At 37.7% G+C, this 24092-nt stretch overlaps 3 protein-coding genes across 3 annotated transcripts in view; all 3 read right to left on the bottom strand.

The window, feature by feature from the left end:
- The window catches only part of tut7 (terminal uridylyl transferase 7), a 52543-nt gene extending 48358 nt beyond the window's left edge, over positions 1 to 4185 (bottom strand). The window contains exons 1-2 of the mRNA XM_067437604.1: positions 3939 to 4185; positions 627 to 931 (exon numbers count right to left, since the gene is read on the bottom strand). Coding sequence (XP_067293705.1) covers positions 627 to 924 — 298 coding nt within the window. The 5' untranslated portion in view covers positions 925 to 931; positions 3939 to 4185. The remainder of the gene's footprint in view (positions 1 to 626; positions 932 to 3938) is intronic.
- A 742-nt stretch (positions 4186 to 4927) lies between these two features.
- On the bottom strand, positions 4928 to 15238 carry psat1 (phosphoserine aminotransferase 1). Its single transcript, XM_067439885.1, has 9 exons — positions 15018 to 15238; positions 13368 to 13428; positions 13213 to 13282; positions 12919 to 13124; positions 11076 to 11248; positions 10752 to 10921; positions 8055 to 8183; positions 6319 to 6456; positions 4928 to 5384 (listed from the first exon to the last, which is right to left on the bottom strand). Exons 1-9 carry the CDS (start codon positions 15072 to 15074, stop codon positions 5282 to 5284), a joined length of 1107 nt encoding a protein of 368 aa, XP_067295986.1. The 5' UTR covers positions 15075 to 15238; the 3' UTR covers positions 4928 to 5281.
- A 5821-nt stretch (positions 15239 to 21059) lies between these two features.
- The window catches only part of tmem116 (transmembrane protein 116), a 34890-nt gene continuing 31857 nt past the window's right edge, over positions 21060 to 24092 (bottom strand). The window contains exon 11 of the mRNA XM_067437603.1: positions 21060 to 24092. This exon is cut by the window's right edge and continues 418 nt beyond it. The gene's annotated coding sequence lies outside the window, so the exon portion shown is untranslated.

The raw sequence follows: 24092 nt of genomic DNA, 5'->3' as shown, positions 1-24092 counted from the left end.
GAAATTGTCGTCATTAATGACTCACCCTAATGTCGTTCCTCACCTGTAAGACATCTTCAGACACACTTTAAGATATTTTATATTTAGTCCGAGAGCGTATGCAAGTGTATGCACACTATACTGTCCATGTCCAGAAAGGGAATAAAAACATCATCACAGTAGTCCATATGAGACATCAGTGGGTTAATTAGAATCTCTTGAAGCATCGAAAATACATTTGGGTCTAAAAATAACAAAAACTACAACTTTATTCAGCATTGTCTTCTCTTCCGGGTTTGTTTTCAACCCGCGAAAAAAGATTAGAACAGTCATGATTCAGCGTATTGATTCATGATTCGGATCACGTGTCAAACTGCCCAGCTGCTGAAACATGTGACATTGGTGATCCGAATCATCGATACGCTGACTCATAACCGTTCGCATCTTTATTTGAGGATTGAAAACAAACTTTATTGCATACACTTACATACGCTCTCGGACTAAATATAAAATATCTTAAACTGTGTCTGAAGATGAACGGAGGTCTTACGGGTAGGTCTAACAACATTGCGTGAGTCATTAATGACATCAATTTCATTTTTGGGTGAAACCCTTTAATTAAACGATAGCGTATCCATGTGTTTTACCATGTCTGTCTCGTCGTTCTCTCCAGTTCCTCCGCTCGGCAGGTGAACCCCTCTGGAATCGGTCCGGGTGAGAAGGACTCTGTCCAAACACTCTTCCTTCAGACAGCGAGCTGGCTTTGGCTCTTCTATTCCCGTCACTTTCAAACGGTCGACCGTGACCCCACTTCGTTTTAGGGCTGTAACTGCGTTCATGGCTCACATGGTCACGTCCCAACGGGCTCCTCCAGCTCTCCTCTTCATCCGTTTCCTTCTGCCTCCTGTATCGTGGAGAGAACTTCCTGTTTCCCTTATCAGCCATTGTGGATCTAATAAAGAAATAAAGATTAATATGAAGGAAGAATAAGATTAAAATATTTAAAATCCTAGTGATAAAGTGCTCCTTTCACAGCAGCATTGATTATGAGGATTCATAAAACACAAAGTGATTAACAATAATCCTTAAAGGGGGGGTGAAATGCTGTTTCATGCATACTGAGCTTTTTACACTGTTAAAGACTTGGATTCCCATCCTAAACATAGACAAAGTTTCAAAAACTAATGTTGGACGTTTGATGGAGTATTTCTGTGTCAAAAATACTCCTTCTGGTTTCTCACAAGTTTCGGCGAGTTTTTTTCGAGTATGGGTCTATTTGACGTTAATAAGAGCGGAAGGTCCTTGTATGGGCCGTACGGGCTCTTCTCCCGGTAGGGTGCGCGCGCGCGTGACTAGAGCACGCTGTAAACAGTCTCTCAGCTGCAGATCCAGTCGTCCGTGAACGGCGCCGCGCTCCACTTTATTCCTATGGGTGACGTCGAGCGACTTCAACGCCTCAGCACAGCATTCCGGGAAGGCAGCGCTGCATTTGAACCGATTTGAACGCAGAAATGACGGGAAGCTTCACAACATCGTTTCAGTTGCGTCTCAAAATGGATTTACACGCCACTGCTGTCACAGGACTTTACCAAATCATACCAAAGAAGTGTGTTTCTGACGGAGCGGTCCCAGCGATAAAGCTTCGACGGTGAGTTAACTTAAACTGCTTCAAATGTCTCTGCTATTGGCTACCGTCGCATGAGTAAACATCAGTAAACGACACGATCGCGTGCTTCGTCATTCAAATGCGCTAACGGTTACTCCATTGTTGTTCTCTGTATAACGTTACAGTATTCTGACGTGCAAAACCGTTTTGCTTGCTACTTCTAAGGTCTAGTCGCATACAATAGTCCATAAACCGAATCATGTCCTCATAAACTGCAAGTAAAGACACAGAAATGTGGAGAGGCCATTAAATACAGTAACTTACATACCACAGAGACGGACGTCCTGCTGTTGCCGTTTCTCCTGTTCAATTTATTTCTCCCTCAGATTTGATTGTGGATCATTATCTGTATTAGCTGAGATAGATGGGTTTCTCCACGCTTGAGGACGTCACCGCTTTGCGCGCTGGTCATTCTTTAGCTCCGCCCACACGATACGCCTCCAGGCGCTCGTTTTTTTCCGGAAAGACTCGGTACAGCCTATATTTATTTTATAAATATGATAAAACTAAAGACTTTTCGGAGATATGAAGGATGCAATACTACTCTATAGGTACTCAAGATTGACATGAGATTGACTGAAACTGAGTGTTTCACCCCCCCTTTAAGCCCTATTTGGACAGTTATTGTTTCTCATGTGGATGTCCGTAAAAATACATTTGCATGCCACCTCAGTGCTAAAACTCGTGCATTTGGATGGTGATATATTCACAGTGGAAGAGCGAGTAGTTTTGTGATCCTGTGCACCTGGGAACGCAGCTCACGTGGCCATTCTCGCCAATAACCGATTGTATGCTGTAAATAAAATGTCATATGCTTGGTATAATAAGAATAAATGCATATTTAATTTAATAATAGGCAAATAATATCTCAATTATTTAAATCGGTGTAAAAACAGGAAGATATATAGACGTGCAGTTCATTGTTTTCGGTCTTGTATTTTATCTCAAAATAAAGGATGTCATTTTCTTCCACATGGAAATAACGGCCCATTTAAAATGTTTACGAGCTTTTCTTTTTCTTTTTTGAGCGGTGATGAAATATATTGCTCTTGTAACTTTCCAGCATTTCTGTAATAAAAGTCTAGATCTTTAAAATGCATCGAAAAACTACCACGAAGCGCAACTGTACGGTGCAATGGAGTGGTCAAAAAGGATATAAACAGTGAATTTTGAAACGCTACACATTCTTGGAAACGGGTGGTGGGAGAAAAACAGACATTCTGGATTCTGACGGCAATAAAAAAATAAAATGAAATAAAATCACAGACTAGCCCATGTTAATGATGAAAATAACTTACGACCCCACAAGAAACAATTATTGTCCGAATAGGCTTCGGTATTAATTCATAAGTAATTATTAATCCTTTAAAGGCACATTATGTTGTTTTTCACGGATCGCCAATGGCACGCGATCCGAATCATGAATCAATACGCTGATTCATGACGGTATTAATCTTTATTTGAGGATCCAAAACAAAATCGGAAGAGAAGACAATGCTGAATAAAGTCGTAGTTTTTGTTATTTTTGGACCAAAATGTATTTCCGATGCTTCAGGAGATTCTAATTAACCCACTGATGTCTCATATGGACTACTTTGATGAGGTTTTCATTCCCTTTCTGGACAGTATAGTGTGCATACACTTACATTCAAAGGACAGAAAGCCCTCAATCTAAATCTAAAATATCTTAAACTGTGCTCCGAGGATGAATGGAGGTCTTACGGGTGTGGAACGACATTGGGGTCATGGAGTCAATAATGAAAGAAATTTCATTTTTGGGTGAACTAACCCTTTAATCTAATCCCGTCCAAATAGGGCTAACGTCAGTAAAGATCACTGAGATCTTTACTGAGAGTGCGTAAAGTCCTGGTTAAAAAGTCTCATTTCTCTGGATTTAAACATTCTTGGAAACATTTGTGATAATTTAAGTGCACAAGTCAAGAAAATATATGACACTGTTCTAGTGGTTTTAGGATATTTTTAATCAAAAAAATCTTACATATTGTGCCTTAAATGAATGTTGACGTGCATTCAATGTTTAGAGACTCTATGGACTCAATTTCGACTGACTGGGGATTATTAACATGGATCAAAGAACAGATAGCGCAATATTTCTACGCGTATGATGTGAAAGTATTAAATAGTAAGTTAAAACACGAGCAGAGTTCCTGAATATCGGCTGATTTTGCCCGAGGACAAAGAGCAGCTCGCGAGAACTGCCGCGTCATACATGAGCCAAAATGACATCAAAACCAACACGGCAGCCTGTTTAACGTGCTCATGCCACACTCACCCAAACTAACACCAGCCTTGCTTCATAAACGCGACATCTTTGTGGTTCCCGTGAGTTTTCTGGTGACTGTAACATGCAGGTGTCTGAGACTGACTGACCTTGCGTCACTTCCGCCGGCTGCACTACTGTCAATAATCTGGCTGGCGTTCGTCTGTCCTCAGTTAATAAGAGCATAAAAAATAGCCGTTTATTTCTTAATAAAGGTTGACTTAATAATTTGCTTTTTAAGTGACAAACTTGACTTCTAACATTGAAATCGTTAATATCCCAAACGACTTTCAACTTCCGGGTCCTACGTGACTTCAAAATAAAGCTGCTTCTCGTCATTTAAAGCGGCAGGGCTTATTTTCCAACTTTTATTATGTTACATTATCAAAAAATATATTTATTGATTTAGATGGGTTTTTTTCCACCTAATCAATATTTTAATTTTAAACAATGTTTTATTTATTTTTTAATCTCATTTGTTATTATTTATTTATTTGTACAGTTTTTTGTCACCCTTCCTCATAAAAAAAAAATCCTTGCACTTGGGTAGATCATAAAATACTCAAAATACATACATTTCTGTCAAATATAATTTATGCATAATGTCAACAAAAAACCATTTAAAAGTACCCAAAATCCACTGGAAAACCACAGACTTGGCAACCCAAGCCACAATAGAGAGTAAAACTTGAGTTAATTGGTTCGTTTGGATTCAACAAGCTGCTACAAGAGAAAAGGGTAATAAAATACCCCAAAGTTGAATAAATACTCCCACATGCAAATTCTTTTATTAATATAGCAAAAGCGCATAATACTCTTTAAAGTACCCTGTAAAGATTATGGTAAAATATAAATGAATACAGTATTCCTTCAGTGCTATGTTCCCACAGCAGTACTATTTTTTAAGAATAAGTCTTTTCTAAATCATACAAATAATATCCATAATGCATGTTAATGTAAATTTAAAATCTCTACTCATGAAATTAACGCTGAAGCGTAGAGCAATTTAGTAGTGCTTTATTTAGCTTATCACAGTATTCAGTCCATTGTTACTAATAACATACATTTACATTAGTAAAACATGGAATGTTTTGAAATCTAATTCAATTGCAATTTTACAAGCATCAAGGCACACTAGAACTTGAATAAAAGGGCCAGTTAAAAAGAACATTATGCAACAATGGCAAACATTTCCTATTCAAACAGAATTAGAGTTTTAGTTACAGTTATACTCCATTCATCTGCTACAACGTGTTGCAGTGAATGATGCAAATCTGTTAGTGTCACTTTAGTTTAAATGTGCTATAAATCAAGAAACCCTTTTGAATCACAAGTTGGAAAAAAAGGCCTTTAAGCTACTGGTGATTTTTAAGGAACTCTTCCATATAGACAGCAAGAGCCTCCACATCTTCAACAGTCACCGCGTTGTACAAGGAAGCTCGGATGCCACCGACAGACCTGAGAACAGTGAGAGAATCGTGAGACAGGACAGAGTCGAAGTACTATCATTAGTGCTATTCCTCCACACATTATAGTTCCCCTTTTTAATCCACTTAGAAACGTGCCACGTTTTATTTTATGTCACCATACTTGACTGTTCAACTATTCATGTAACTATATTTAAATAAGGAAAACGTGGAGGTGTTTGGTCGCTTCTAACTTGATCTCTGTTTGGTACCATAGTGATTGAACTGGTCTTAGTGGGCTAAGCTAAATGAAAATAAAATAAATTACCGCGCGTCAGAGAGATTAAGAGCGCGCACTCAGACGAGAGAGGTATGTATCAATTCACTTAGTTAAGGGAATAACATAGTTTAATATGAAAAAGCGAGGAAGTATGCCTTTAAACCAAGACAGACATGGATATGTGCCCAAAGTGGATGAAAGACAATTACATCTGCTCTGCCCAGTCAGGGCACTCAGAACATATGTTGAGCAGTCATCCCACTTCAGACAGTCAGAGCAGCTCTTTGTCTTTTTGTCTGGTCACCAATCAAAGTCTATCCAAATGGCTAGTCGACGCTATTGCTTTAGCTTGTGATTCTTTGGACCAACAATGCCCCGTAGGTGTTAAGGCTCGCTCCACCAGAGGCATGGCCTCTTTATAGGCGTGGTCCAGTGGAGTTTCTATTGGGAGTCTCTTTAGTACAGCAGGCTGGTCCTGACTGTCTACATTTACCAGATTTTACAAATGCTGCTAATGCCAGATGATGCTAAAATGTACACATTGCACCTTTAAATAAATGCTTGTCAGTGCATTTGACAAATACATCAAGAGTTTTTCAATGTGTTCGTGCAGCATAACCCTCCATAAAAGCAAATGAAAATGTTTGATGATAAACTGGTGTGCAATAACTACAAAATGTCATATTTTCCTAATTTTACACAATACCTGTGACCTTTAAGTGAGATCATGCCAAGTTTAGAGGCACCATCCAGGAAGGACTTCTCAAGACTTTCATCTCCATCCTTCTTTCCGATGCGGAATGGAATGTTCATGCGGCTTCGACACGCCACGTCCACAGGACATCTGAAACATTGTGTAGAGTCAGAGGGGAAAAGGGCGAGAAGTCATTTTGACAAAACATAAAAGTCTGAACAGAGATCACAACGTGAAAACACTGCAAAAAAAAAAGAGTCAAAATGATATATACACCGATCAGGCTTAACATTATGACTGACAGATGAAGTGTTGGGTCAGAGCATCTCCAAAACTGCAGCTCTTGTGGGCTGTTCCCGGTCTGCAGTGGTCAGTATCTATCAAAGTGCTTCAAGGAAGGAACAGTGGAGAACCGGCCACAGGGTCATGGGCAGCCAAGGCTCATTGATGCACATGTGGCGTGGAGGTTGGCGTAGCACCTGCACGTGTGGTCCGATCAAACAGACGAGCTACTGGAGCTCAAATTGCTCAAGAAGTTAATGCTGGTTCTGATAGAAAGGTGTCAGAATACACAGAGCCTGTCCACCACCGAAAGAGCCAACAGTGGCACGTGAGCATCAGAACTGGACCACAGAGCAATGGAAGAAGGTGCCCTTGTTTGATGAATCACGTTTTCTTTTACATCACATGGATGGCCGGGTGCGCATGTGTCGTTTACCTGAGGAACACATGGCCCCAGGATGCACTATGGGAAGAAGGCGAGCCGGCGGAGGCAGTGTGATGCTTTGGCCAATGTTCTGCTGGGAAACCTTGGGTCCTGCCACCCATGTGGATGTTACTTTGGCACACACCACCTACCTAAGCATTGTTGCAGACCATGTTCACCCTTTCATGGAAACGGTGATCCCTGCTGGCTGTGGCTCTTCCAGCAGGATAATGCTCCTGCCACAAAGCAAAAATTCAGGAATGGTTTAAGGAGCACAACAACAAGTCTGAGGTGTTGACTTGGCCTCCAAATTCCCCAGATCTCAATCCAATCGAGCGTCTGTGGGATGTGCTGAACAAACAAGTCCGATCCATGGAGGCCCCACCTCACAACTTAAAGGACTTAAAGGATCTGCTGCTAACATCTTGGTGCCAGATACCACAGCAAACCTTCAGGGGTCTAGTGGGAGTCCATGCCTCGACGGGTCAGCAAAAGGCGGACCAACACAACATCATAATGTTATGCCTGATCTGTGTATATATACTTCCTTAGTATTTTTGTAGTTTTTTTCCCCAGCACAAAAATCTAAATATTCTGAAATCAAGATGCATTTACTTGATAATCAAAGTCTTGTTTTCTGAAAAATGTGTCAAAATTAACTGAGTTTATGCTTAAAATATGAAAAATAAGGTTAATTCAAAAGAAAAACAAGATTATTCTCTTACCTCTCTGACAGATATTTTTTCTTGTTTTAAGCAAAACCTCACTTAATATATAAATTTGTTTAATGAAAAATTCATCATTTAGCTTCTCAAGTAAATGCATCTTGATTTATTATTGTTTACATATTTGTGCTGGGGGGAAAAAATACAAAAATACTTAGGAGAAAGTCTTTTTTGCAGAGCAGATGCAATAACTGATTTTGTACTAAAATACTTTTTCCTTAATTTTTATTATTAAGAATAACCTTCCATACAAGAGGATTACATTTTAACTGCAAAATTGTTAGTATGTGACTGAGTCAAAATCACTGATCACTGACGAGTAGAATCCATTGGATTGGTTGATGATGTCGTAGACGATGGCAGATTTCTGTTTGTTTAGCTTTTCCATGGCGTCTGCTCCTCCGCTGTTCCTGATCCACTCCAGAACCAAGCCCATAATGTAAATACTGCGCAAAAACAAATATGCACAAGTTAATATTACATAACGGTTAATACTTTGATCAAATGTTAACGAGTCTATAAGGCACACACTAAATTATAAAGGGGTTCCTGCTGAAATTTAGAAAAGGAGCGTATTGTTTTCATAAATATCCTAAAGTTAGACAAATCAACTTGGAATAATTGTTCATTTTTGCCTATAACCTGTCAAAAGTTTGGAAACATTACGTTTTTTTTTATGTTTTTGAAAGAAGTTCCTCTTTCACCAAGGATGTATTTATGATTTTAAAAAAATAAAGTAAAAACAGTAATATTGTGAAATATTATAAATTTAAAATAACTGTTTGCTGTTTAAATGTTCAGTGTCGCATGACCCTTCAGAAAATCCTAATTTGAGGTTGATTTCTCAAAAAATGAGCTTTCAGTAAGATTTTGTTTGGGTTAAGTACCAAATGCTTCCACTAGATAATATTTCTCCCAGTAATTTCCAATTTTTTAACACGAACAACTGAAAAAGTGTGACTATTTTTATTCAGGACCATTTAACCTTTTCGACTTTTAGATTTTTTTGTATGTGTTGGTAAAGAGCCAAAACCTTTACCAAGTTTCATGCCATTCCCATGAAGCAAAAAAAAAGAAATGTGGGTCACTAAATGACCAAATAGCACCAGAGGGTTAAGAAATATATTTTATTGTCAGTGTTGAAACCATCTGTTGCGGTTTTATTTGTTTATTTATATATATTTTTGATTGAAACCATGATACACTACTATTCAAAGTAGGGCTGGGCGATATGGCCCAAAAAAAAAATCCCTGATTTTTTGCCAAAAAATTCGAATTACGATTTTAATCGATTTTTTTTTTTCCCCTCCTACTTAAAATCAATCTGCATGACAAAGAAATTGTTCAAAACAAGTTTTAACTTTATTTTGTTTAGGTACAATATTTGCAGCTTGGTAGACCTGGGGTGCCAAACTTTCAGCATGGGAATAACCCAGACCATTCCACAGTATAAATGGGCACCATATCTTTTGCAATATACAGTATACATATCAAAGGTTTATTAATTGATATGCAGATCAAATTAACTTTTATTAACAACAGCAATGTGCAAAAAAGTATAGGAAAAATTGAAATATATATGCTAATGATATTATTAAATATAGATTACCATTGTTCTTCAATATTCTCACACTGAACTGACCGATAGCTTCAGTTATTATAAAATGAGCTCTTTACTTGCTTTCTGTGTAATTTAGTTTTTCATGAGACTTGGTGACTTCGTACTTTTCTCCATATATTAAGGAGTGTAAATGGCTAATAAATCAATAAGTGCTCTTCTGCTGGTTATAGTGGTGGGCACTGCATATCTTTTTTTAATAAAAAATGCTTGTTTGCCACAAAATGGATTAAACATTAAACTAAAATAATATTTCTTTCACAAGACCCCTTTACACTTTTAGTTTTACAAACCATCACATTAAAAATAGCATATTTTGGATATTTAGAGCTTTGAAGTGCTGGAAATAAGTGTAGTAAGTGTACAAATAAGTGTACGAAACCATTGGAAAGTGCTTGAATTTCAATCTCAAAAGGTTGTACGAATCCTGAGATAAATAATGACTACAACATTAAATCCATGTGGTTTTACTACAGTAAATCATGGTGAATGTTGGTGATTTGTGACTGAAACCCCTGACCTTCGCTCATGTTGTCTCCACGTCAGCTCTGTTTGATCTGATATCTGTGGTTCAGAAGAGATAATTCTGCGCCGAACGCTTCCACTAGATCACAATAGCGCTGTTATTAATTCTGTGGTGAATTTAAACGCTCTCTCACTGGATCTCCAGCGCTGTGTATCGTGTCTGTCACGAGATCTGCCCGTGTATGAGCTCGCGCTGCGTTCATTGTCCGCGCAGCTCAAATGAGCGCAGTTCCGTTCAGACTTCAAACACACTTTGCAGCGGGGTATTTTTAATAGTTCTGTGAAATACTGAACCAATTACACTGGATGTTGAGACGCTATCCTTGTTGTTTGTGTATCTCTGTGGCAAACGCGCTGGGGAGGGCTGAGCCATTACGGGAGCCCAGAGGGAGCGTCGGCGGATTTTAAAGAAAAAAAACGATTTTCATTCACAAAAATCGACATGAAACTACAAACTCGAATTAATCGATAAAATCGATTTATCGCCCAGCCCTAATTCAAAGGTTAAAGCTTTTTCAGCAAGGATGCGTTAAATTGATCAAGTGACAGTAAAAACATTTATAATATTACAAAAGAGTTCAATTTCAAATAAATTCAGGTTTTTTTAAACTTTTATTCAACAAAGAATCCTGATATTTTAACATTGATAAAAAATAAGAAACATTATTATTATTAATTGAGCACCAATAATAATTGCTAATAATTTAACACTAAATCAGCATATTAGATTGATTTATGATTAACTCTAGCTAATTAACACTAACTGTTTAACTCTAGGGAAGTTGAAAAATATGCCTATTTCCAAAAAAAGTGGAGTGTTCCTTTAATGAAGACTACATGGACGCAATAGGATGAAAAAAGAAAGACACACCTGAAGCATGAAGGAGTGTTGTAGAGTGAATTATTGCCAGCCTGCACCTGATAGTCCAGTATAATCGGGCACTCTTTCAGGGCCTTGCCTATCAAATCTTCTCTGACAATGACAACCGTCACACCCGCACAGCCAACATTCTTCTGCGCGCCGGCAAATATCAGACCAAACTGTGGAAATGAACAGAGACACACAGCTTTAACTAGATATTAGGTTAGAACGTAGAATTACCATATAATACGGTCACTTTTATGATAAAGATGGTGAACTTAGGATACCAAATTTTTAAAAGAAATGCACGATAGCTGAAGAATCATCACCAACTTTTGACACATCTATCGGCCTGGACAGGAAGTTGGATGACATGTCACTGACGAGCACCACTCCTTTGGTGTCAGGGATGAAGTTGAACTCCACGCCGTGCACAGTCTCATTGCAGCAGTAATAGACGTACGACGCCGAAGGATTCAATGACCAGGTGCTGCAGTCTGGGATTTCTGAGAAAACCAAGTTTGCTTCATCACTAGAAGTTGTGTGAGGATCAAAAGTGAAACAGAAGTGTGCTTAAAGGGTTAGTTCACCCAAAAATGAAATTGATATAATTAATGACTCACCCTAATGTCATTCCTCACCTATAGGACCTCATCGTAAGACGTTCATCTTCAGAACATAGTTTAAGATATTTTATATTTATTCTGAGAGCGTATGCACACTATACAGTCCATGTCCAGAAAGGGAATAAAAACATCATCAAAGTAGTCCATATGAGACATCAGTGGGTTAATTAGAATCTCTTGAAGCATCGAAAATACATTAGGGTCCAAAAATAACAAAAACTACGACTTTATTCAGCATTGTCTTTTCTTTCGGGTTTGTTTTTAAACCTCAAATAAAGATTCAAACGGTCATGAATCAGCGGATTGATTCATGTGACGTGACATTGGTGATCCCAATCATGAATCAATCCGCTGATTCATGACCGTTTGAATCTTTATTTGAGGTTTAAAAACAAACCCGAAAGAAAAGACAATGCTGAATAAAGTCGTAGTTTTTGTTATTTTTGGACCCTAATGTATTTTCGATGCTTCAAGAGATTCTAATTAACCCACTGATGTCTCATATGGACTACTTTGATGATGTTTTTATTCCCTTTCTGGACATGGACAGTATAGTGTGCATACACTTGCATACACTCTCGGACTAAATATAAAATATCTTAAACTGTGTCTGATGATGAGCGGAGGTCTTACGGGTGTGGAACGACATTAGCGTGAGGAGTTAATGACATAAATGTAATTTTTGGGTGAACTAACCCTTTAACAATTCTATGTTATTCAGGGCCTTTTTGATCCCAAATGACTGAAATAAATGTAAAAAAAAATTCCCTTCATCTAAATGGCATGAGACTTGATGTCATGGTCGACACTTGCTAACTCTACATACAAAAAAACAAGCGGAAATTAGTGTGAAAATAGGTCCCTTTCAGGATGTATGGCGTCTCCTGAGACCCCACATTGAAATGAATAGGGAAATGAAAAAATAGACACTTGTTTTTATATTTTTCAAAGTTATCTGACATTATCAAGATTAGTTTGTTCTGACAGTTTAACTCAGAGTTCTTGTCATATTTTATTACCATTTTCTAAATATAGCAGATAAAATACACACACACCGAAATTTCCAAAATTAGTAAATTGTGTGTGTACGCATCTGCTATATTTAGAAAACGGTAAAAAAAATTTGACGAACTCAGAGTCATACTGTGTCAGAACTAATTCATCTTGATAATGTCATAATTTTGATAGAAAGGTGTGTAATGGATTACAATCAATGGTTCAATTTAAGTACACAATCCTATAATACCAATTTAGCTCAACCAATGATCAAGCAATCCTTCATTTTGTTCAGTCTTTGGTCACATTAGCAATTCAAGAAAAAACACTGAAGCAAAACATGCTCAGGTCAAAGTGTCCGAATCATTTTGCTCCCAAATTTATATAAATTTTTAAAAACACTATGCTAACGTGTGCTTCTTTCACAGAGGGAAGAGCGATGCTTTTAGAAAGAGTGTAGAAATGCAGGATAGCTTGAACAGATTTCACGAAACGGACAACAAAAAAGCACCTCTCAGCAATTAAAAACAGTCTGGTATATTCAGATTACTCACTGGTGTAACTATCCAGTTTTGGATGGATAACGTTCACTTTCCCATACTTCTCTGCCTCTTTGGCCGCCTTTGCAGACCACGTCCCCGTGACCAGGTAATCAGCACACCTGTCCTCCTTCAGACCAATCAGATTCAGAGGAACGCCGCTGAACTGTCCCGAGCCTCCACCTTGCAGGAACAGTATCTTATAGTTTTCAGGTACATTCCTATCCGAGTGAACACAATTGTTATGGATTATGAGAAAATAAATTAATCTCCAAAAGAGGGGTAGTTTAATGAAACATGAACACTCACAGAAGCTCACGGAGAAGGTTTTCAGTATTGTTTATGATCTTGGTGAAATCGGACGACCTGTGGCTCATTTCTAGATAAGATATAAAGAGAAATAAACACCTCAAAAACATTGCATTGCACATGCAAGCGTATATATTTAAAATGCAGATCATTACCAAGAATGCTTATCCCGGTGCCACTGTAATCCAGAAACTCCTTCTGTGCTTGCAATAAAACCTAAGAATGAAAAATAAAATTTTATATCCAAAATGGTTTTGGCTCTGCCTAAACTACAATAAATAGAGGTTCTTTGGAATTGACTTTTGAATTAAAGTCTTTCTGTTTGTGACCAGGCAACCTCAGAGGAAGATAAAAACCCATCAAATGATGGACATGGTGTTGGACACGACTTATGAAACCAATGTGAAATGGCTCATGCAATCAGTAAAAGCTTTCAGTAGCTATAATAGGATATGCTACTTATTAGATTTGGATACAAACACTTTATGCATTCTTTTACGGGGTATACGTTTATGGTTTGCGGTAGATAGTTTAATAAAATAAAGCCTCAAACTACATCACACCACGGGAATTTTGTTCTGGCAGCACACAATCTGTTCGATTGCGGGGGTTTGTCGGAGTCGACTCCGGTTCACGACTCCCACCGTATTATTCGATGGAATCGACTCAATTTGCTCCATTTACTCCAGTCTTCCAAGTCTAAACAGGTTCAGCAATAAGAATACAAAATTGCCGTCATTAATACACTCTAAATGTCGTTCTTTTTTCCCTGACACAAAGTCTAAAACTACATTTATTAAAACAACACACTCAAATTAGTCCAATTTAGAGATGACATGTACCTTGAAAAAAACAAGTCAGTCACCATTGGAGGAAAGTTCAAGATACTAAAAAAATATCTAGTCTAAATACATACAATAAATGAAGGCTACAATTATTAATGTGTTTAATCTCGTTTCCATTTTGTATTAGTTTAATAATTACAAACAAATTAGAATATCATGGTAAACCAAACCATAAAGCTGGCACAGAAGTATATATACAATTACAATGTAACTGGTTTACTTATTGTAAAGTAAGGTAAGCTAGTAGGATAAAACTGTTTCTGTGGCAACTGCAGCTCTCTGACGCAGTGCCGGAGTCGACTCCGACACTAGGAACCGACTCTTTGGGAATCGATTCCCCATCACTAGGTAAGATTTTTTTCGCTGTCGAGCTTGTTGGGTTAGGAAAGGGACTTTTGGAAGGAAGTCAAAACTGGGCTCAACAACATTGGAGAGGCAATTAACCTGAATTGTTGTGGAGTAAACAACCACTTCATTCATAGTTAGTTTTCTAATGAGAAACGGCAAGCTACTGATTTGAAGAAGCAAACAACTAACAAACATATCCAGAGACAAGCAGAAGCAGTTATACATTTTTCATACCAAATCATGACATGTCCTCTTTTTATCATGCCTTTACACTATTTTATTTGGCATTTATATAGCATGACTCGTTTGAAGAGACTCTCAGTCAACAGGCGACTGTGAATGCCAAGTTGTGGCTGATGCAACATTGCACATGCAGCGAGACCAGCAAAACTCGCTGGCATTATTTTAATGCTTAAAATGCATCCGAAATGATGCCCACCGATTTACAACATCATAAAACAGCTTTGCAAATTGCATGCACACTTGTTAGCTAATAGATGATGCAATCATACGGTGTACTGATATAATGTCACAACGTTAACAACACTTTTAACAGAAATACATACATAAACAATGAATAAATAAACATTCCTAAATTATCGATGCACTTACCGACTGTGGAAGTTTAGCCGGTCCCGCTCCAAAATTGATGACCTGTTTCTTGTCCATGTTTTAAATAAAAGTGCGTAGGATGGCCGTGATTTAAATCTTTCAGAAACTCCGCAACTTGACCTACTTGTCTCTTCGTGATTTCGACTCGGCACTATTATTCCCTTTACACATGATTACACCTAATGTGTAAGTTTCCTGCTTGTTTTCATTGGCTCGCAGATTCCGGAATGTCTGCTTGCGGCTTTCTGATTGGATACTGTGGTTGTGACGTTGCTGGGATTGACTCGTACATGTGGGCGCATTAAAGAGTTCTTTAACCCAAAAATGAAAATTATCCCATGATTAACTCTTCCTCAACCCATCCTAGGTGCTTATGACATTCTTCTTTCAGACGAATAAAATATGAGTTATATAAAGAAAATCTACTGGCTCTTCAAAGCTTTATAATGGCAGTGAATGGCTGTTTTTGTTTTGAAGTCCATAAAAGTGCATCTATCCATCATATAACTCCCCCACATGAAGCGTGTCTGACGCAGCTGCTGCTGCTGCTATTGAGGGAAGGGAAGCCCTACTTCATGTTATACAGGAGCGTCGGACAGGGGGTGTAAAGGGGGGGCCTTAGAAGTCAGTTTTCTATACATACGTTCATTAATCAGAGTGTGGCTAATTTTGTTTATTACACTTATTAAGTGTTTACAGGACAAAAATGCAATACCCCACCCATTGGTATCACCATAGCCCCTTTCACACTGCACGTTGGACCCGCAATATTCCCGGAACATTGCCAGGTCGCCTTCTGTGTGAAAGCAACCACGTCCCGGCATTGATTACCGAATTCGACCCGGGTCGGGGACCTAGTACCATTGCGGTATTCGACCCAGGACGAGCGCTGTGTGAACAAAAGCCGAAACTAATGCCGCAACGTGTACGTAGTTATCGTGCGACTCCTAGAGCTTGTTTTTCAATAATACAACCCTGCAGTGCCAGAAGAGCTCGTCGGTGTTTTAAATGCAGAGAGTGTTCGTATACAAAAGAAACTAAAATTAAACAAGCAGAAATGTGCGCAAACTGGACACAAGTCGAGACCACGGAGCTCCTTACTATCCGCGCTGAAGCTGAGATCGCTCACCATTATACGTCACATCCGGATGTCACGTGTCAACTCGACCCGGGACCGTTACGGGTTGTGTGAAAGCGCACATATTACGGTATTTCGCTGGCAGTGTGAATGGGCCAAATCTACCGGCCCGGGAACAAATGCCGGGTCGCATTATCCGTGTATTTGTCGGAATCACAGTGTGAAAGGGGCTTATGGTATTTGGTACGGGGGCACCGCAAGATGGTTTGTACCCATGGCCCAAAATGTGGTGCTAGGCCGCTGATGTTAAACATACGCCTACTGATACAGCAAAGACAACGTCAGCAGTAGCCTATTGACCATACATATCTATGGTGTTGATGGCAAAATAGGCTACAGAATATTTTGTTCTGTATTGACAACATCAATAATTATGTTGTTTTTTTATTATTACAATTAGGCCTATATCTGCATTTATGTTAGAGACTTTCAAACATGAAAATGTCAATTATTAATATGTCTTCATGTCAAAATGCGTTCACGAGAGACGGGCGTTCCAGCGTAGGACGCAGGCGTGGCGTAGACCGAGTACACTTGGTACGCTTTTTGGTTTTTCAGTTACCACAACCAAAACTGAGGTCAGAAAATAAGTGATTTTTTCATATGACATTTCCTTATATACTAGTCTTCTAAAATATTAATAATTATTAACTTCCATAAGTAGGTCATATTTGCCACAATTAGCTCATAAACACAATAAGCTTTTTCGTTCCAACTGTACCCATGTTGGTTACTGTTGGAACAGTACCCGAGTACAGTAGAGAGACTCATCCATAATGCTGTAAAACTGCCTAACCAATTCAATGAATTTGTAAATGAGAAATAAAATTTTTAATTTCCATTCAGTATTTTCTTTATTTTATTATTTATCAATAATAAATTGCCATTTGCCATTGGCAGATTATTTTGCTAAGCAAAAACTATACAAAATTGAAAATAAATTCCAAACCAAGACAAGGATTTTTACTAGTCTAGTAAATACTTCTTAATTTATTTATTTATTTATTTATTTTATTTTATTGATGTTTGGACTTGAAATAAGACAAAAATACTATTTAAAAAAGCCTTTCATCATGCAACTAAATTGCATGTGCCGCAATAGGATTCTAGTGCGGGTATTGATACGCTGCGGCTCAACTGTACCCCGCTGACCACCTCGCACATTTCTCCATATATGCATGACACATATGCCAGTTTTCAGAGCACAGATTAAGGTTTTCGAAAATGTAAGCTAACTTTAACAGTCAATTAAGATATGAGAAGCTATTCAATGTGGAAGAGCTGTGGTGAAATGAAAAATTGACCTTCAAAAAAAACTTTCACCGATATCTTCGGACTGGAGAAGCGCACAGACTTCAAAATGTTCCACGATTGAAGAAGACACTAATACGCATGTGCGAAGCAAATATCACAGATCAGACATGTTGTCCACACAAGTTATTTGAGGTGTCTCAAATGTACCCCTGTACCAACTGTACTCAGTCTACCCTAAGTTCTGGTGACGAACGCAGAAGGGCAGAGGATTGAGCAAAACAAAACCTGGTTCTCGCGAGAGCTAGCTTATTCTCACTGGAGCGCCCTACCTCTCGCTGGTCTCTCGTCAACGCACGGACGACAGTTAGAGATAACAGTCGATAAAGTTTTAAATATGGATATTTATTTTACACAAACGCATCGCTTCAGAAGGCTTTTATTAACCCCTGGAGCCGTGTGGGGCAGTTATATGATGGATAGATGCACTTTTATGGACTTCAAAACAGAAACATTCACTTAGCCTGACAAGCCAGACCCACATCAAGATTGGTCTGGAAACTCACCATTGACAGCTCAATCCGAGGGGCGGGATAAACGGTTGTCTTTCAAACTCCCTCTGCACGCGATAGGATAGCGCTACAACCAACCAGAGCAACGAACGTGAAGCAGAGCTAGCTGACAGATTAAACATTCGCCGTATCCGGTCGGCAAAACTCTGAACACATCTTCCCTTTTTAAGAATGACTTCATTTGCCGCTCTTTGTTCTTTTCTCAGAGAAAAACTTAACTCCAAGTCTTCCAGAGTCGCGGTCAGAGCTGATTTGAAAGACCGCCGTTCGTCAGTTTCTGTGTTTACTAGAAGCACGCAAACGCAACTCGGCCGTCATTATGTTAAGCCCCGCCCACTGACTCTATACACGATGTGATTGGCCCAACCAGAGTTTGGCGAATACAGCTCAGAAGTGTATTGAGAGTTGCTAGACGACACTCGCGGCAGATTAGATTTACTGCCGCTAGGGTGCGTCTAGATTTTTAGGCTACCATTCACTGCCATTATAAAGCTTGGATTAGCCAGGACATTTTTTTAATATAAGTCTGATTGTATTCGAGTAGAATATCATTTTTGAGTGAACTAACTCTTTAAATATTCATGAGCTTCAATGCCTCTATCCTCCTGGGTGCCACTGTCCACGTACATTATATTTGAATGACTTTCTCTGACACACACACACACACACACACACACACAGTTTTAGGCCCCGTCCACATCCCCCGTCCCCCGCGTTTAGCTGTATACGTATACATTTTGTACCGTATCAGCGTTTCGTCCACACGGATCCGGCGTTTTAGGAGCATGCATCCGTCATTTTTCGAAACCGGGTCCCAAAGTGGATAAATCTGAAAACGATCATCTTCCGTTTTCGTGTGTACAGCGAATCCGTATATTTTTTGAAACGGTGATGTCATCACACTACGTCCAGCACGGTGATACAACTACGGGCACTGAGCATGCGCACATCAATATCGCGTCATTTAATTACCGTATCTGCATTACTGTAAGGGTATGTTTTGGGTTGGGGTAGGTGTAGGCATTAATAAAACACATCTGTTAAGTAGCAAATGTATTTATTGTTATTTTATTGTGAGATTTTGCCTCACCTCCGACCACTGCTATACCCCTGCTAGCCACAACTCTTCTTCTCCGTTATTAGTGTATTTCTGTGGCAGAATTTCAGCGCCACACACTGGCCTGGCATGCAAACTACATCGTTTTTAGTCCGTTTTGTAATCTTGTGTGGACGCAGATATTTCTTGAAACGAGGGGAAAAAAGATCGGATTGGGAAAGCGCTGGCTTCGTGTGGACGGGGCCTTAGTCTGGATGTCCTGTAAAGAGAGAACATTCAGGGCTTCTCACAGATTTCATTTGTTTGGAGGTTTCACCAGCACAACAACTCCTCCTTGGTCTTTAAAAATGACTTAATGATCACGTATAGCATATGGAAATATGATCACAATATTGTAATATTTTGTAATCATCTTTAAATCTAATTGTCAAATTCAAACTGTTTGTTATAAATCAACATCTCTGTAAAATGTAATGGGGTTTCTAATCAAAATATGTCTTGTTACAGAACAGGGCATTGATATCATAAATGTCCACTATAGAGACCGGGACTTAAATCATGTTTATCAGGCATTCTGATGTTTAATAGGGAAAGAAATTTCATATCAATGTTCTTATAAAATATTAGATATTATGAAAATGTTGCCAACTATTACTCCCTTCCTTTTTTCATTACATGTTCAACAAGAACATATTAATGTGCAAATTAGATCCAGTGTACTCCAGCTTATGGCCATTTTACACACATATTACAACCAGGGGTCAGAGAGCTCTCGGATTTAATCAAAAATATCTTCTTTTGTGTTCTGAAGATGAACGAAGGAATAACATGAGTGTGAGTAATTAATGTGATGAAGTAATCCTTTAATGGGATTCAATATCTTGGCCCCAATTGGCTATAATATGGACAAACAAAGTAATTTTATCCAGTACATTAAAGCTGCAGTCCGTAACTTTTTGCACTCTAGTGGTAAATAAACAGAACTGCATGCATCTTGCGAAAGAACATTGCAGTCGGACCTACTTCTCTCTGTTTATGTCTATGGCCAGTCTGGCCTGAAATAGTCCCAATATAAAAACTTATTATAAGTGTACCATAATGATTCAGGATAAGACAAAAACACGGTTTGGAAAATGGATTCATGTTGTACATTCTCATTATATAATTTTTGTTAATCTTGAACACACAAAAAAGTTACGGACAGCAGCTTTAACAATATAAAACTCACTATATCTCAAAAGTTTGATATTGGCATGTAATGGCAAAAAATAGAAAGGCCACAGTGAACAAATGTGTTTTGAGTCAATCAGTTTTTTTTCCCCTTTGTTATTATTTATTATTTCTTTTATTTCTATCATGTACTTTTTTCTGTAAAGTGGGCCTAGTTTGTAAACCGTTTTTTAACAGGTGCTATATAAACAAAATGTTACTCGCCTATTTAAATGAGAGAGCTGTAAAGTATAATGCAGACCCTGCTAAATAATTTTTAATAATAAGATTTAATGTAGGAGACTCAAACTTGTGCCAAATATGCAAGTTAGAAATAAAACGGTTGAACAATAGTTTTTTCTGTGTAATTTGGTAAACACAATGTCATGGGAAACTCTTCAATGTGGTTTATTAATTAGGTATCAAAAGTTATCTTACAAAATAAATAATATGCTGCTTTTGTTGAAATTTTAAGTATATCTAGAAACACTTAGAGGGATGAAAAATCCTAAAGCATTGCATCTGTACTCCTTACTGGAAGATTTTTGTTTTATAACTTAGAGAAAAACTCTTTCCTACATTTTTTTTTTTTTGTCCTTTGTCTTTAACTTATTGATTGTAATCTCAGTTCTTGTTTGTAATTCTTTCAATTGTGATTGCCTTTTTGTTGATGTCCATTATGCTTATGAATATTTTTTTTGTAAGTATAATGCAGTAGATTCAGCAGGGGGCAGCATTAGGATTAGAGGAGAGAGTTATAAATACAGAGTTATAGAGTTATCATCAAGCTATAATCGTAGTTGTCTAAAAAGCTAATCTGCAAACAAAACTCAGTAGAAGCTGAACATCAGTCAACCATACCAACACCTCATTAGATTTTATTGAAATGTTCATTCATTTTCAACAACATTTAATGGGTATGTACAAACATACAGATGCACTTGGAAATGAAACTAAACACTTATTCAATAAAATGTAAGTCATCCTGTCATGGGACAAATACAAGATTCTCCTAAGCCAAACTAAAACGGGAAAAGAAGTTCAACATGTAATTTATGACAACATATATGTTGGTAGCCTATATTTACTCAATAGGGCTCCCACACTTTTGAACAGTGAATTTTACATGACTTTTCCATCTGTATGAAATTACAGGACAAAGACATAACAATTTATAAAGACTGACCAGTTTCCTGTCAATAAAATATTTTAGAACAGAGCATGCTGGGAAATGTTACCATCTACAGAAATTCTCATGACTGGCATTTTAAAGGGATAGTTCACCCAAAAATGTACTCATCCTCATGTCATTCCGAACCCATAAGACTTTCATTCATCTTCAAAACACAAATTAAAATATTTTTAATGAAATTTAAAATTACATAACTAATGGCTACTTTGTAGTTTTACTGTGTATAAAATAAATTATGATCATGCAGTAAATACATATATTTCATAAAATTTTGCAGGGCTATAATATAACCCATTAAAAACTCAAAGTGCCTGCTCTATTACAAATATCAGATATTAAAAAAAATACCCCAAAACAGCCGCATTACAAGATGGAAATAGAAAACCCTTACGTCCATTACTCACTGCGGTAAAGTTTTGACTGTTTTTCCAGCTTTTAACGCCGAATGTGCTCTTATAGATCAACACGTTCTCATGAAATGCGGATCTATAACACAAATTGTATTTATCGTGCAAGATAACGAGGGGGTGTGGGTTACGCGGCAGCATCATAAGCACATACAGCACGCCAGAATCCAGTTGTCTTTGTTTTGTCAAGTATCCTCATAAGAACAGTTTTAAATTAGTTAAATAACGTCTTAAATGAACTTAAAGAGCCGTGAGGGAATGGGACACGTGTGACAGATCCGCGTCATGTTCGGCAGATCTTTAAAGTGACAGCAGCACTAACTACTAATGAAGTTTAAAGCCTAATAAATGTTCAAAAGCTTTATATTACACTGTAATGTTGAATGGCTATAATTAATATTTAAAATGGCGGGGGGTCTATTCATAGAGACATCAGCATCGGTGAAACTGGCCTTCATTCATAGAAAAGATGCCATTGAACAAATATTTAAAATATACTGTCTTTGTTTTTCTACATTAATTTGGTGATTTACTTTGAAATTATTACATTATAAAATATATTAAAAACGTTTTTTAAACAGAAAAATGTGTGAATAGTCTTGTTTTTTTTTTTTTTAAGATTGACAACACTAAAAGAAAGTCTAGCCCTACATTAAAAATATATTATACCCTCTATCTATCTATCTATCTATCTATCTATCTATCTATCTATCTATCTATCTATCTATCTATCTATCTATCTATCTATCTATCTATCTATCAATCTATCTATCTATCTATCTATCTATCTATCTATCTATCTATCTATCTATCTATCTATCTATCTATCTATCTATCTATCTATCTATCTATCTATCTATCTATCTATCAATCTATCTATCTATCTATCTATCTATCTATCTATCTATCTATCTATCTATCTATCTATCTATCTATCTATCTATCTATCTATCTATCTATCTATCTATATATCTATCTATCTGTCTATCTGTCTGTCTGTCTGTCTGTCTGTCTGTCTATCTGTCTGTCTGTCTATCTATCTTTGTATTTATTGCATATTGTATGTTCAGGGATGACAGACTGATAAGCAGAAATGCTATTTATGACTAGATGTAACGTTTGATACACACAGAAAAATAGGGTGTCAAAATTGTACCTTTAGCTTGTCGCTGGGGCAGTACCCTTAAAAGAACATCTTTGTACCTTTTTTACTCCTAAAAGGTGCATATTAGTACCTTTGAGTACAAATGCGTACCTTAAGGAACCTTTTTGTGGTAAAAATGGTACAACGTTGTTCTTTTAATGGGTACTGCCCCAGCGACAAGCTGTTGTACCCCTAAAGGTACAATTTTGACACCCTATTTTTCTGTGTGTACTTTGCAGTAAAACTTGTTCTCTTAATGATTTTTTCCTATCAGTGTGGCTCTCGTGAAAAAGTAAGTGAAGACTACGGCTGTAAGGGAGTATAGAGACAAAAATGGCTCATACTAAGGTAATGGTTCATTATGTAAGGTCCTTATACTCCACTGAAAACTTAGTTATGGATATTACTTTGCATTTCTGTCAACTGATCCTCCTAAATACATACAGCAACTATTTACATTTAGGCTACTCAGATACTAAAACCACCGGATTTAACCGTGTTTAAGGGATAGAAATCACTACGGTTTCATTAAAAATATCTTAATTTAGGTTTCAAAGTCAAACAAAATGGTTTGGAATGAAGAGTTTAAGCCTGGAAATCACAATTTCTAAACATTTCCCTTATACTTCCAAGTTTTTCATGACCTAATTTAAAGCAAAAAGCTTATTCCCATGGTTCAGTGCTAGTATCTTGACAAGTACATGCAAATAATTTCTCATCAGCCGTGCATATTCAATAATAATACCTATTGAGAAGCATTGTTTATCAAGAGGAAATGATGCGTGTGTGTATTTGATACCAGCATCACTAACCAGTGTGTGGGTGGATTCAGCGCATTGTTTTTTGGATGGAAAGCAGCAGCTTGGTCCTCTCAGATCCTGTTTCAGAGCTATTTCCCTCTGGCTGTAATCCCCCTTTGGTCTTTCCCTTTTTAACATGTCTCTAATGCAGCGTGATCTGAAACTCTTGAGCCTCTTGAACCCTAGATGATGAAACGTTTATTTCTCAGCTAAGCTTCGGCAGCAGGTGCAGCTTCTGAAATCTCATGACAAAACCAAGGTAGAAAAAAAAACTGTTTAGCTAGATTTTCAGTATGCGAGCATCC

Source organism: Pseudorasbora parva, chromosome 3, assembly GCF_024679245.1.
Source record: "Pseudorasbora parva isolate DD20220531a chromosome 3, ASM2467924v1, whole genome shotgun sequence".
NCBI lineage: Eukaryota > Metazoa > Chordata > Actinopteri > Cypriniformes > Gobionidae > Pseudorasbora > Pseudorasbora parva.
This window is presented reverse-complemented; position numbering and strand designations above follow the sequence as displayed.